Below are 15246 nucleotides of genomic sequence, written 5' to 3' on the forward strand. Positions count from 1 at the left end.
CAAATGATCTCCAAATTTGTACCACAAATAATCCCAGGACTGGAACTGATACCACCGCAAAAAGTTAGGAATGGCGTGGACTCCATGAAAAGTCTATGGATGGATATATATATTTTCAATTATCCTAGGTGAAGAAAAGAGCACCTCAGGCATAAAAGCAGCGACATAAAACGTTAGACAGACTGCGCAAAATACCAAATTGATATGTGTTGACTGTATAAATTTTTCGTTTAGGAAACAAGCCAATTGACCATGAGAAAACTAAACCGCAAACAGCAGCGGTAATTAGTTGTGGTTTTGAGGTTTTCTCGTGTGTCCTGAACTTTATTCTGAATGGTCTAGTACACATTATTAACCCTTTAAGAATTGAAGTGTTCATGGTTTTCTGAGTTTCACGGTTATAAAAAAAGATCGATTATAAAATTTTTGATCCACTGTTCAAATTCCTGAGTCCATACATTTCCTCGTTTTATTTTGAGGCAACCATTTCCGGTCCTGCGATCATTTGCGGTCCGGGGATCATTTGCGGACTGGGATCATTTGCAGACCTGTACAGATCTGTGTAGATCATAGAGGTTTTGAATTGTTAAATTGACGGTGAAAATAAGCCAAAGAGTGCGTGAGAATTTCTGCATTTATGGTAAAATTTCTTTTCATACCTGTGATAACCCACTGTCATTTTAAGGTACATTATAAGTACCATATATGAGTTACCTGTCTATTTTCACCGAAGTCCCGCTGACTGAGAGGCACAGGTGGCTCACGGGGCAAACTCGGCTGTCACGCTCTCTCGGCACTCCGCAGTCACTCACGCAGCTACGTACGAACTACCGTTGCAGAACATCTAATGGAGTAGGTTTAGTCTACTTTTATCCTGTACGAGATTTTTAAGATCTCGGTTTTAAAGATAATATCTTATCTTTTGAAAGATTTTTTTTGTTTTGATCAGGAAGAATCACAGGAAAGTTTGCTGTTTGATCCGCGAAAAACAGACGTTCTGAGCTTCATATAAGCTTAAGGTTACTAAAGGTGAGCAGAATTATAATTACGCTTTGCTTTCCTTTTATTCTAGTTCTTTGTGTTGTTGATGTTTCTTAATTGAACAGATTTTCGCCTGTCAAAAGTGCCTGCAGTTTACTTAAAATTAATGTACTAGCTAGTTGTTTTTATGTCACTCGGCTTCCGCTTGTGATAATCACGTGATCGACTGATGCACGCAAAACTTGGTTGAGTCAAGTCCATCGATTTTACTCATATTTGCTAACTGGGAATAAATTGGTATCAAGCTATCAGCAATCAACCGAATAAATAGAACAAAACCAGCGAAAAACATCGTAAGCCAAAGTTTCGTGTGAGTTACATAATTGGGTGGCAAGCGATTGGGGGAGGGGAGGGGGTGATCCTGGTTCCCCCACAAATTTAACAAAATTAACGCGTCACACATTCTTTTAAATGCTTTGAGTAAGGACTTTTTTTGTAAAATTTATTCAGATATGTTTTTCCTTTGCTTCCCATGCATCACACACTAAGTTTTGCCCTCATCATGTACTCTATCACATGCAAACTGGCTTACCCTCTGCGACCTTCACATAAATATCACCCTCAAGGGGAGAAGTGCTGAAATGAAATGATTTGGCGAGTGAACAAAACTTCTACCTGTGCTGGGGCAGTGGTGGTAGTAGCCTGCGAACACAGACGTATTTCCAGCTGTCGCTTGTCTCTGCCAAAAATAATGTCTGCGAACCCGAGCCAGGAAACGGTTTCTGTGATGTAATGACTTTTGTTTCTCTTTGGCCCATCAGATTCCATGGTAGAATGAAACTTGAGTGCTCCTCGCAGCGAATACCTCACGCAGTAGTTCTGGGGCTACATGAGCTAAACTGTGATTGGCTTAAAATTCCTACATCACAGAAATTGTTTCCTGGCTCGGGTTTGCAGACGTTATTTTTGGTGGAGACAAGCAACAGCAGTAAATACATCTGCGTTCACAGGCTATGGTGGTGGTAGCAACATTTCACATTTCTGTAACCAGTTAAATCCAGTGAATAGGTTAGCCCTTTCAACTTCACCAGAGCCCCATACCCCTGACAGACCACATCACTATGCTGGGGTTTGGTTTGTCTAATCAGGGTAGACGGAACATAGGAAGTCGTTTCTTTTCACTATTGGAATATTGCTACCTGCGTGAAGTTTAGCCAGCAGGTCGATGCTGTTGCCCAGGGTGTGGCCATCATCGTGTCTTGGTGACTACTAGGAGCCATACAGGGTGTATATGTTAGTTCGGGGGCATTATGTGGATCAGTAAAGCTCAGCCATCTACAGTTGCATGGCAGATTAGATTAACACTTGATAATTCATGCTTCAAGCGAATCCTGTATTGCATCCAAATTTTGTCCAGATATGTCGTACATGAATTAGAACAAATTTTTGGATATTAGAATCATCTTCTCCATACCTGGAAGTGGAACAGAATATTAGTATTCATGCTCATTATTAATTTAAGGAGGCTTTATCTGGAAATAATTGTAGCATGTAATTTCTTTTTTTGTTTTCTTTCTTTTTTTTCAGAATTACTAGAAGATAACACTCAGGTCCAGGACTTTGTCAACTGGAAATGAATAGTGTACTATTCATCTTTACTGTTGCTCTTATTCCCCTGGTGTTGAGTCAGTATAAACCAACATGGGAATCACTGGACTCACGTCCCCTCCCCTCTTGGTATGATGAGGCTAAGTTTGGTATTTTTATGCATTGGGGATTGTACTCAGTACCAAGTTTTGAGACAGAATGGTTTTGGTACCGCTGGAAGCATGATCAGAAGCCAAACTTTGTGGAATTCATGAAGGAAAACTATCCACCAGACTTTGAGTATGAAGACTTTGCTCCAATGTTCAGGGCGGAGTTCTTTGACCCTGAGGCATGGGCTGACCTTTTGACAAGGTCTGGAGCAAGGTGAGTTTGGCCAATCATCTCTTTATTAAGTTGTTATAAAGGATTACAAGTTTTTGCTCTGTCAGGGTACGACAGTAGTCAACTTTTATTAGTAAGTGAGCTCTGAATTGTTTTTTTTTTTGTCCCTTATATATGCTGGTAGCCTACTTGTCAGTAGTTGGCCTTTATCTTTCTTTATATTTTCATGTTGTGAGATAGACCCCATGCTTGCTCCTTTAGAGAAGACTATGAGCCTATAGCTGTCTCAAGCTTTATGTTCTACCAAATAATAGTTGTGTACATAGAAATGTCTTTGTGACGAGGCTTGTGTGGCTCCAGAGTATCTGGTAGGTCAAAGGGCCTATTTCCCAGCTGGGGTACTCTACTTCCAGCATTGACACTTCAATGTGTTGGTCTTAATTCCGACCAATGTTATATTTAGAGGTTAATAATTGACTCAAAAAACTTAACATATTGTAGCATTGTGTCATGATCAGCCCAGAGCTAATCTCATAAACAGACATTTGTCACAATTTCACTGTTTAACTTGAATTTTATTCAGACATTGGAATTATCTTTTAGATATTATGTCCTGACCAGTAAACATCATGAAGGATGGACAAATTGGAGATCAAATGTATCATGGAACTGGAACTCTGTTGACAATGGACCTCACAGGGATCTTGTGGGTAAGGACAGTTATGTATATATTAATTACGCTGAAATATTTATGTATTCCTGTAATCTATAAAGTTGGAACTGCTTTTTCTGGCTATAATAACCCTTGATTGATTTCACACTCCTAATAAACTCGATGGTTTGGATTATTGGCAGTATACTGCAGATACATGTACAAAAATCATGCTTGCCATGTGCTCTCTCAATACCATGCATCTGATTATGTTATGGCATAAAAGGTGAAATTGGCACCAATCCAAGATTTCAAGGAGCCAGAATTGACTTATGATCACTAGTTAGTGCTTAACTCCGGTTTCTGATGCATGAAGTGACTGAGAGTAACTGCGACCTAACCTCTCAATTGGATGCTAGTACTGGGCATGGCAAATTCCCCCCCCCCCCCCCCCCCGCTTAGAGTTTTTCTTTATAACAATATGTTGGGACCCAACCCTGTGTTCAAATAAACCAACCGAGCCACAACTATCCAGGACTTTTTAATCTAAACTGAACACACTACTTGTGTACATCGTCATGTAGGATCAAAAACCTAGTCGAACAACAACAACATGGCGGGAACTTAAAGCATGCATTAAAGAGAATCAACCAATCAGCTTCTATTGTAACACATACATTATCATAAATATTTCAACACTCCCACTTGATAATATGCTGTTACAATAACAAAATAAAAATAAAAAACTTGATGCTAGATAATCACATTCACAAGTCACGCATGCCTAACAAGTTTCTGAGTTTTTCAAAGGTACATTTCGGGAGTCCCTTCGTCATGATGTCCGCAGTCATGTCCTCCGAAGGACAATAAATCACTCTGATCTCATTAGAAAGAACTCTTTCACGAACAAAGTGATGACAAATGTCAATGTGCTTTGTTCTGTTATGGAATTTGGCATTCTTTGCCAGTTCAATGGCACCCTGATTGTCTTCATAGATGGTAGTTGGGGCATCCATCTGTCTCCCAAGATCTTTCATTAGACAGCGTAGCCATACAGCTTCTTGTGTAGCTGAACTTAAAGCAACATATTCAGCTTCAGTTGAGGACTTGGCAACTGTCTGTTGTTTCCTGCTTGACCAGCTGACAGTTCCACTTCCTATCTGAAACACATAGCCTGATGCTGACCTGCGAGTGTCAACATCTCCTGCCCAATCTGCATCACTGTAACCAAATAATTCTGGTTTCTCTTCTTGAGCAGTAAATTTTAGACCATACTTCAAAGTTCCTTTGAGGTATCTTAGAACACGTTTCACGCCCATCCAGTGATCCTTACTTGGCTTTGACATATACTGGGATAGGACACTAACTGCAGCAGCAATATCTGGTCTTGTCGCTGTTGATATGTAAGTCAGACATCCAATTGCTTGTTGGTAGGTCTGAACATCAAAAGGCTCATCACTTGGTGATAACTGCTGAAACTTTCTACCAGGCTCAAGTGGAGTAGAAACAGGTTTGCAGTTTTCCATTCCAAATTTCTTGAGGACTTTGTCCAGGTAGTTGGGTTGACTTACTGTCAATGTTCTGGACTCTCTGTCACGGTTGATTGACATACCAAGGAGATAGTGGATCTCACCAAGATCAGTCATCTCAAACCTTTCACACAGTGCAGCTTTCTCCGCTTTCAGCAATGCAGGGTTATTTGAGATTGGAATGATGTCATCAACATACACACCCATGATCACAAAACTGATGTGACCATAAGCCTCTTTCACTGATTTCACATAAATGCATCCATCAGCATTGCTCTTGCGATAGCCAACAGATTTCATATACTCATCAAGAGTAGTGTTCCAACAACGAGCTGACTGTTTAAGTCCATAAATGCTCTTTTTCAGCTTGCAAACATGGTTTGGTCTGTCAGGATCAACAAATCCTTCTGGTTGAGACATGTAAATGTCACAGTCCAATGAGCCATTCAGAAAGGCAGTTTTTACATCCATTTGATGTATTTCCAAATCATGTGCATTAGCTAACGCAAGCAACGATCTCACTGAAGTGTATCTGGCCACTGGTGAGAACACTTCGTCATAGTCGACGCCTTTCACTTGAGAATATCCTTGTGCAACAAGTCTAGCTTTGAAACGGTCTACACCACCATCTTCGTCACGCTTGACTTTCAGGATCCAGCGTTTCTTTCCTTCAGGTGGAGGTACTAGATCCCATGTATCATTCTTTAATAAAGAAGAGTACTCTGATTCCATAGCTTCTCTCCATTGGACACACTGTTCACCATTCAATGCTTCTTGAACTGTCTTCGGCTCATCAATCTCTGAATCAACTAGTAGGCAATCTTCATCACAGAATTTGCTTGGCATTCTTCGCTCTCTTACTGGTGGGAGGTTTCGAACTTCTTCCATGAAAACATCTTCATATGTTCTTCGCACTGGTGCTTCTTCATTTGGTACTCCCACTGGTTTAACTATCTGTGGAACTGCAGGCTCAACATTTTCTGGAACTGCAGGCTCAACATTTTCTGGAACTGCAGGTTCTTCAGGTACGGAATGCTGGGTAACTCTTTCACTTTCTTGGTCTGCGTCCGGGAATATGCTTCTCATGTCTGCTTGGACTGCATCCTTCGGTTTGATCTCATCAAAATGATCAAAGTTCTGTTCAAAGAATTGAACATCTCGGCTCACAACAAACTTCTTCTTCTCTAAATCATAAAGTTTGTACCCTTTGACACCAGGAGGATATCCAACGAAAATTGATTTACGAGCTTTAGCATCTAGCTTCCTCCGCTGACCATCTGGAACATGCACGTAACTCACACAGCCAAAGACTCTCAGATGAGAAATGTCTGGTCTCCTACCAAACAAACGCTCAAATGGGGTTTCATTCTTCAATGCTGTTGTGGGGCTTCGGTTGTGAAGGTAAACTGCTGTACTGCAGGCTTCAGCCCAGAAGTCCAATGGTAACTTAGCTTGGTAGAGCATCGATCTTGCTCTCTCCATAATTGTGCGATTCATACGCTCAGCAACTCCATTTTGCTGCGGACAGTATGGAACAGTGAACTCGCGTGAAATTCCTTTCTTAACACAGAATTTCGCAAAATTGTTCGAGGTGTACTCTCCTCCATTGTCACTTCTCAGGACCTTAACATCATCCTCTGCCAAAATGTTCAGTTTCATAATCTGCTGACCAGTATGTTTCTCAACGGAATTGACATATTCCTTGAACTTTGAAAGTACTTCACTCTTGGATTTGATGAAGTAAGCAGTCGTGTACCGTGAATAATCATCTGTGAATGTTAGCATGTATCTACTGCCACCCTTTGATTCCACTTGCATTGGGCCACATACATCACTGTGTACAATCTCATATGGTCTGGTTGCCCTGTGTTGGCTCTGTTTAGGAAAGGGCTTCTTCTGCATTTTGCCAAGTACACATGCTTCACATTCTTTCTGGGGCTGGGTTTCTATCTCACATTTCAGGCCATCAACCATTTCTTTCTTCACTAACTGATTCACATAGGTGTAGTTTAGATGACCCAATCTACAGTGCCAAACTTCAAGTGATTGTGCACTGTCAGTTTTTGAAACTTGAGCGTACTCGATGGTATTGACTGTGTACAGCTTGTCAGACAATAAATGACCAATGACAAATTCCTTACTGTCTTTCAATATCAAACATTTGTCCTTATCAAAGCGAATTTCTGCTCCCATCAATGCCATTGCGGGTATTGAAAGTAGGTTCTTGGTCAATTTTGGTACAAACAACACTTTGTGCAAGTCTAGAACAACATCATGAGAACTGTTTACTGTTGGAAGTCTTACCTTCCCTTCACCGAGAGCATGAATCATTGTGCTGTCTCCAAGATAAATATTCTTTGGTTGTTGGTACTCAACAAAGTTCTCCAAAATGCTTCTGTCGTTTGTCATATGCTTTGTCGCTGCCGAGTCAATGAACCATTCATCTGACCGATTCATCGTACTTGAAATCAGTGCAACTCCTTCGAGTTCGGCCATATTTGAACTTTCTCTTCTGCTTTCATACTGTTTGTTATTGTACGGACAGTTCTTCACAATATGTCCATCCTGGTTACATTTAAAGCATGTGATTCCTTTGTGTTTTTCTCGTTCATCGCGGTGAGGCTGAGAACCTTTAACGGGATTGGAAATCGGAAAACGTGCACCACGACCGCCACTGGCACCACGGCTTCCACCACGTGCTTGATGTCTTCCTCGGTTGAAATTTCTTCCTCTATTGACAAAAAACGCATTGTCGGCCGCTTTTTTGTTCTCATTCTTTTCCGCCCTCTTCATATATTCTTCGATCAGTAATCCTTTGACGTTCTCCCAGTCGAGATCATCCGCATTTCTTGCGTTTAAACTCGTCAGGAAATTATCGTACGACTCGGGTAAACTTCCTAACACCACGGTGGCGAATTTCTTCGAAGAGATTTCCTCATTCATTTCGCGCAACTGCTCAGCGAGGGAAGTCATGTGGGTTAAATGTTGCATCAAATCTGCATCTTCTTTCATGCTAGCCGCGTAAAATTTACGATTTATACGGACAATCTGTGTGACCGATACAAACTTGAACTGCTTCTGCAATATTTTCCATGCTTCGAGTGGGTTAGTCACCGAAGAAATGTGAACTTGCAGACCTTTTTCCACGTTTAATGCAATCAGAGAATAGGCTTTGTCGGATCGTAACCGAAAGGCATTCTTCACAGCTGCTGTTGCAGTTTCTGCTGGGGGAGTTTCTTGACCTTCTTGTGTAAATCCCCATAGACCACGCTCCATTAAAACGAGCTTTATGTTGTACTTCCATGATTGGTAATTCTTCCCGTTCAGCTTTTCAATCTTTATAGTTTCCGACATCGATGTCATGTTCTACGGCAAAACAGCATTAAATAACAACAACTCCACATCCTGGGCCCATAACCTGTTAAAATAAACCAACCGAGCCACAACTATCCAGGACTTTTTAATCTAAACTGAACACACTACTTGTGTACATCGTCATGTAGGATCAAAAACCTAGTCGAACAACAACAACATGGCGGGAACTTAAAGCATGCATTAAAGAGAATCAACCAATCAGCTTCTATTGTAACACATACATTATCATAAATATTTCAACACCCTGAAGAATAAACTGGTAAATGAATAAACTGGTAAATGAATAAACTGGTTAATGGTAGTAATTACCCATTAAAGTGTAATTACAAGAAAATAAAGGAAACTGTTATTAGCCACCTTAAGAAAGCATTAGTTGACTGGCATTATCATTCTTGCTTGTCTAACACTCCACCCAAATGTGAAGTTTTGTGCTGTAACCAGTCTGTTCTTTAATTTTCAGGGGAGCTAGCGACTGCCATTAGAAGTAAAACCAACATCACTTTTGGATTGTATCATTCCCTCTTTGAATGGTTCCATCCACTCTACTTGAAGGATCGTGCCAATAACTTTGAGACACAGGATTACGTCAAGGTATGCCAAAAGTCATGAGAAGTGTAGATATTGAAATTATGTTAACCTAATTCCATTTAAATGGGGAGATCAGCCTGGTCTAATACAGTAAAAACCTGCATAAAAGAACAAGACAGTGGATTAAGAACACTCAGGCTGAAATTTGGTCAAAAAAAATACCATATACATAAGAACACATTCAGCCTAAAAGATGAAAATTGTTCTTATATAAAAACATTTACTGCTAGTTAGATCAATATATGTACTATCCATTAATTAATTAAAATGTTGTGCTTGCACATGGATTTCATCTGTTGGTAGTCTATGCAGTATTTAATATTTGGAAAAATTTTCAGAACACCTTAAGACATTTTCAGGCTGATTTTGGAGAAAAAAACCAATATATAAGAACAAAATCAGCCTGAACCCCCAAAACATGTGTTCTTTTATGGGGTTTTTTACTGTAACACAGATGAAACAATTGCAATTGCAGCTAGTACAAACCAGTTTCATTAAACAAATTAAATTTTTCTTGTTTGCAATATAATAAAAATCTTATTAATCGAGCTTAGTTGGTCTGTATGGGAGAATCTTGACCTCGGTCATGTGTGCAGACCTCACTGAGTTTGGTCTGTACTTACAGTCTTGGTCAAGATTCTCCCATACAGACCTTCTGCTCAGTTATTAAGAGGTAAGTATTATTTTTATTCAGATTTTTTCAGTTGGTGAGATATCTCACGATTTTTATCGACTAAGCTAAGATGTATGACCTGATCAACCTATGTAAGCCTGATTACCTGTGGTCAGATGGTTCTAGGGGACCTGACACATACTGGCAAAGCAGGGAATTTCTTACATGGCTTTATTAATAATGAAAGGTAAATATGACACTTGGTGATAGGTCATCATAACTTAGTTTGTACTTTGTTTGTATTTCATGTCAGGAAATTCTCATGCCAGAGCTGCATGATCTGATCAACACATATAAGCCTGACTACTTGTGGTCAGATGGTTCATATGGACCTGACACATACTGGCAAAGTCAGGAATTTCTTGCATGGCTTTATAATGAAAGGTATATGCAAGACTTGGTGACGGTTCATCATAACTTTTATACAGTATGTACAGACTTCAAGTTGGTATTTCATGATATGCTAGAGGGTACTATAATTATGTACTTGGTATCTGCATGCATGGTATTTTTTCAATGAATAACAATGACGTTCTGATTCCTATCTCACTGATGTTTTTCTGTCTTCTGTTAAGCCCTGTTAAAGACACTATTGTGACAAACGATCGTTGGTGTACCAATGGATGTCTTTGCCATCATGGTGGAGTGTTCACTTGCCATGATCGTTACAACCCAGGTGAGTCATAGTTATGTGAGTTTTCGACATGCACGGTCCCACTAAAGGTAACATTTTGCCCAGGGGGTGACTCCCATATGAAAAGGACTACCACCTGAAAAATTTGAATTAAACCACTAAATTAAAGGAGATGGGGTATTTTTGAATTTTGTCTTCGAGTGCACCCTGAGAAATTCTTTGATGGCTAGTAAGAATATTCACTGTCAGTGGCATTTTGTTGTGAACTTCCTAAGTGAGACCAAATTCCTTCATTTACAGCCCTATGAGAAAATGAACATATCCTCGACCTTTTCAGATGGGAGTTCCTTGAAACACACACAAATGAGAGTTCCTAGTTAAACTTGAGGCTAATAAAGCTGTTGCCAATGAATCAACCTGAAAAATAATGGTTCAATTTTTTTCTGTGTTCATTCCGTCTATGCTTTCACCTTGAGGGAAAGACAAATTTTTTAAAAACATTTATCACCATGTTTGTTATAAATTTGGCCAATATTTAAATTGAGTAGAGGTAGCAATGACAATCACAAAATCACATTGTAGCCAAATGCTGTCAGTGTTTTGATTGTGGGAATTGCACCTTTAATTTGGGGCTGTGGACTTTGCCAAGTTATAAGTTATTTTGTTGCTTTATTACTGTAATCCAACTTTTGTTGTACATAACTAGTTATATTATTGTAACACAAGAGAGACCTTATTTACTACAACTGTTGTTTTACCAAAGGCAAACTTCAGAATCACAAATGGGAGAATGCATTGACAGTGGATACGGGTTCCTGGGGCTACAGACGTAATGTGGGCATTCACTTATATTTGAACATCAGTCAACTGATCTATCAACTGGCTTCTACCGTAAGGTGAGGATTGTCGCTAGATTTCTTACTTATCAAGTCTGTTCCAGATGAGAATGAGAATTGACAAGATGTTCCATAGAAAACGTGAATGGGTATTTGTTGTGTCTGTGAAATTTCAGGTATATTTAGCCAGAAGTAGAAAAGTTTTCCCTTTGGATGGACATTTGAAAGCCATCATGGTCTATCAGCAGATAATCTACAGTCAGAGAACCAATCAGATTTACAAGAGGCCACAATGCAATGTGAATAACCAATTAGCTCTCCATCTGGGATTTGTAACACTGCTCAATATTAGAGTTTTTTGAAATGTTGCTTTCTTTTGATCAGCTGTGGTGGTAACATGTTGTTGAATGTTGGCCCGACGGCAGATGGCCGCATCATACCTGCATTTGAGGAGCGTCTGCTGCAGATGGGAGAGTGGCTGTCTGTGAATGGTGAAGCCATTTACAGCACTAAACCTTGGAGAGTTCAGAATGACACCATTAACAAAGATGTCTGGTAGGTTGAATGGGGTAAAATGTTTCCTCATCTAAAAGGGACGAGTTTCAGCCTTTGAATTGTGTTTTATCTTGCAATGGTTTATGGGACTAAGGTCTATGCTGAATGCTGATGTTTATTCATGTTTGTCTTTTAATGATAAGTTTGTTGTTCTCTGCAGTTTTTCCACTTATTCAATCTTTGTCCCTCAAAATCTGTATAACGTTTTTTCTATGTTATGTAAAAGCCAATGACCATAACTCTACTTCTCTTTTATTTCTAGGTACACATCCAAAGCTGATGCTGTGTATGCCATCGTCCTTGAGTGGCCAGCTACAACTAACCTCATTCTTGGAGCTCCAGTGGCAACCAAACACGCTACAGTCACCATGTTGGGTTATCAAGGAAAGTTTGCCTGGAAACCAGCAGGTGACAAAGGTGGCATAATTGTCACTTTTCCTGCCATCCCTGTAAACAAGCTTCCTTCCAAATGGGCCTGGGTTTTGAAGCTGGAGAACATTGAGTGAAATTACATCAACTGCTATTAGATTGTATCCTGGGGACTTCCATGTTAAAGGAATGGGAATGCTTGTTGAAAAATTTCAAAATTATCCGTTTTAAGGAGGAAAATGTGGGTGTAGTTTAAGCTTTAGCCTCTAGGTAGCTATCCTAAACAGCCTGACTAATAAGAGTGATGGTGATCAAATGACATCAAATGCTTTCATCTATGATGTAATAGAAAAACATTTCATTCAAGATTGATCTAAACCACCATCTCAGTATGACAGTGTGCCACTATACTGGGTTGACATACATTTATCAGCGTTTTGTCCTGACGGACAAATTCTGTAATTTACATCTTGAAGGCATTAACAGAAACAATGAGCATCCCCATCCCTTCTAGATGTGAGCTCTTATCCCTCTTGGAATCTTAGATTGTTCCCTGCAAGTTATAAAGTCTTAACTTTAGAAATCAAGGTGTTCATATCTGACCAATCACAGTTAACACTGCAGTGAACCATTGAGTACTTGAAGAAAGCGGTACAACCCATGCTTGCCGAGCACAGGTAAATGTGTGCAAGCAAAGGTATGGTTGTCTTAAAGTTTGCTCATGATTGGTTGAAAAAACTACATGATTGCTCTGATTGGTTAGAATGTGTTTCGTGAGTTTTCTTAAAAGTTTATTATAGAGCTCTTGGCAAATACAAAATCAAAGCAGGCACAAATACCTATCAGGAATTTACATCAAATAGGCCCTTTGCGGCTAAGCCATCATGTGACCTATTTTTCATAAAATTATGGGCTATAACTTAACGAATGCCAGAAATGGAAAAAGCATGTCGAAAATATCAAAATGGCCAAGTTTGAGACCCCCATCATTAAAGAATGAGATTTTATGATGGTCTGAATTTTTAAAAGAATAAGAAGATTTGTTTGGGAAAAGTTGTTGGAGAGCAAGACCTTGCTCTCCAGCAACATTTTCCATACAAATCCTCTAAATTTTCCGAAAACTCAAAGTCGTATAAACTTACTCTTTCATTCCAGGGGCCTCAAACTAGGCCATTTTGGTATTTTCAATGCGGTCTTTCCATTTCTGGCATTCTTTAAGTTATAGCCCATAATATAAAAATTTCTAGGAAAAATTTGGTCACGTGACCCCAGCTGCAAAGGGCCTATTGGAGAGCCTAAAACAGGTATTTTCAATTGGCACCGGTAATTGCCCAAACATTAGATTTAACCTGACTAAGGGCTTAAATGTTAAAAGAGCAATACGTTTGATTTGTAGCATTAAACCTTATAAACATGCACAAAAACTGGATAGTTTAACAAGATTTAAGTATTGTTTGTGCATGAGATGTTTTAACTGAAAGTTGTTATATAGGAGCCTTTATAAGTAAGGCTTGTAATTTTGATTGTCTTGGTTTAATGGTAAGTTTGTTTGTTACACTCTTTCTTTTTCATAAGAATGTTGTTTTACAGTGTGAATATTCTTAGATTACAGCCTGTGACAGTTCCTTGTCATCTATCGTATCATGACTCAGATGACGTTAAGGTAATGTTGGAGCCAGACTGCAGGCAACAAAGCCTGATATTGTACACCTAACTTCTTGCAGAAATATCATTAGCATCTTATATACGGCTAGTGCTGGTTTTGTTGTTCTTTGGCTAGTTTGGCTGCTTAGAGAAAGGGAGAATTTTATACGGTTTAGTTAAAAACATACAATTGTATTTACAAATTTTCAACACAAAATTACATTCTCATCAAAATCTCAGCTATGGGTTTATTCTTGGAATATTATTACAATTTCGGAAATATCAGCCTTAATATTCTTATAAAATTTATTCTTATAAAAAAAGAGTGTAGTTGGTATGATCCTATAGACAAGTAGTAGATTGCACAATTACTATAAAGAGAATTAGAGTCTGGGCTGAATATTAATAATGGCGTTTTTAAAACAGTCAGCAGTCAGAATTAGCATAGTTGAGCAAGCTGGCTCAGTGTTTAAAATAACTGTCGGTGCAAAAAAAATCCTACCTCGTAATTTTGTTTATTTCATGAATTGCGTTGATGTGATTTGACAAGTTTTGCAGCAGTATGTGGCAAGCGCTCTTGACTAACAGCAAAAATACGAGAGAACATTTCTTTCACTGTCCAGCAATATTTTTATCGAAAGAAGAGTTTTTTTTTTGTAAGGAAGTCATTTCGAATTTAAGTAGACAGTAGTCTGGACTTGATTACAAAACCCCTTCTATTTAAGACTGACGTCTCCTAGTTACTCACTACTGGTCACGACAATTTTTTATTTGTTTTAGTTAACAGTATTTGTATCTTGGAATTTATGACTAAACTGTAGCCTTTTGTAATGTTTTTCTTTTTTTGTAACTAAGACCAATTCTAGATGTCAAGAATAATAAAGGTTTTCAGTAACGAATAGTGTTGAAGCACTCTTTGCGTTAGACAAAGGGAGCTAGATTTCCCCTTCGGTTGTAGCTTTCGGAAAAACAATTAGACGTGCGCCGCGTCGTAAACAATACACTTTTTTGATAAAGTAAGGCTGGTGTACTTGTACAACGGAGATTGTGTCATACACTTTTAAAGGGGACAGTGTCACGAATTGCGCATGTGCGACATTGCGTTTGAAGCGTGAAAATTTCAGGCGAAATTTTTCAAGCTTGAATTCGGCAAAGGCTAGGTTAACTGTGCCCTGTAAAAAGGAATTTTAAGCTCGTAGAGAAAATGCAATCTTGCACATATGTAGCTCGTAACACTGTCCCTTTAAACGGGGACGATCAAGCGATCCCCTGCTTCTTCTCGCCTCTCTCTAACGGAAAGCACAGTGCACATACTTATGCTTGCATCGCCTCGGTTTACACGTAGGTTTCTTGAGCTTATGTTTGTGTTATAAATGTAAACCATCAGTTTTGACGAAGGTGCGGTTTAACAAACAAACATTCTTCAGCCCGGCCAAAGTGAAAGTAAAAATGTACGGAATAGTCAGTCCACAAACGTTTTT

The 15246-nt window shown here is 39.1% G+C and overlaps 1 protein-coding gene across 2 annotated transcripts; it reads left to right on the plus strand.

Moving 5' to 3' along the window:
• Positions 1 to 126: 126 nt before the first annotated feature.
• On the plus strand, positions 127 to 14664 carry LOC145478512 (alpha-L-fucosidase-like). 2 transcript variants are annotated; one of them, XM_081456563.1, is made up of 10 exons: positions 127 to 852; positions 930 to 1029; positions 2569 to 2952; positions 3514 to 3620; positions 8927 to 9057; positions 9981 to 10111; positions 10303 to 10403; positions 11125 to 11257; positions 11582 to 11752; positions 12015 to 14664. In XM_081456563.1, exons 3-10 carry the CDS (start codon positions 2615 to 2617, stop codon positions 12256 to 12258), a joined length of 1356 nt encoding a protein of 451 aa, XP_081312689.1. In that variant the 5' UTR covers positions 127 to 852; positions 930 to 1029; positions 2569 to 2614; the 3' UTR covers positions 12259 to 14664. The 2 variants fall into 2 exon arrangements, with proteins under 2 accessions (XP_081312689.1, XP_081312688.1); XM_081456562.1 differs by having other exon boundaries at positions 127 to 1029.
• Positions 14665 to 15246: the final 582 nt, after the last annotated feature.

Source organism: Orbicella franksi, chromosome 2 (assembly GCF_964199315.1).
Source record: "Orbicella franksi chromosome 2, jaOrbFran1.1, whole genome shotgun sequence".
Taxonomy (NCBI): domain Eukaryota; kingdom Metazoa; phylum Cnidaria; class Anthozoa; order Scleractinia; family Merulinidae; genus Orbicella; species Orbicella franksi.

What these genes read in the sequence shown, in the direction of transcription:
- LOC145478512 (XM_081456562.1), top strand. Translation starts at nt 2,615, where the DNA reads ATGAATAGTGTACTATTCATCTTTACTGTTGCTCTTATTCCCCTGGTG. An exon ending in CCATGATCGTTACAACCCAG is followed by an intron (nt 10,404 to 11,124) that starts GTGAGTCATAGT and finishes GTTTTACCAAAG; the next exon opens with GCAAACTTCAGAATCACAAA. An exon ending in CAACTGGCTTCTACCGTAAG is followed by an intron (nt 11,258 to 11,581) that starts GTGAGGATTGTC and finishes TCTTTTGATCAG; the next exon opens with CTGTGGTGGTAACATGTTGT.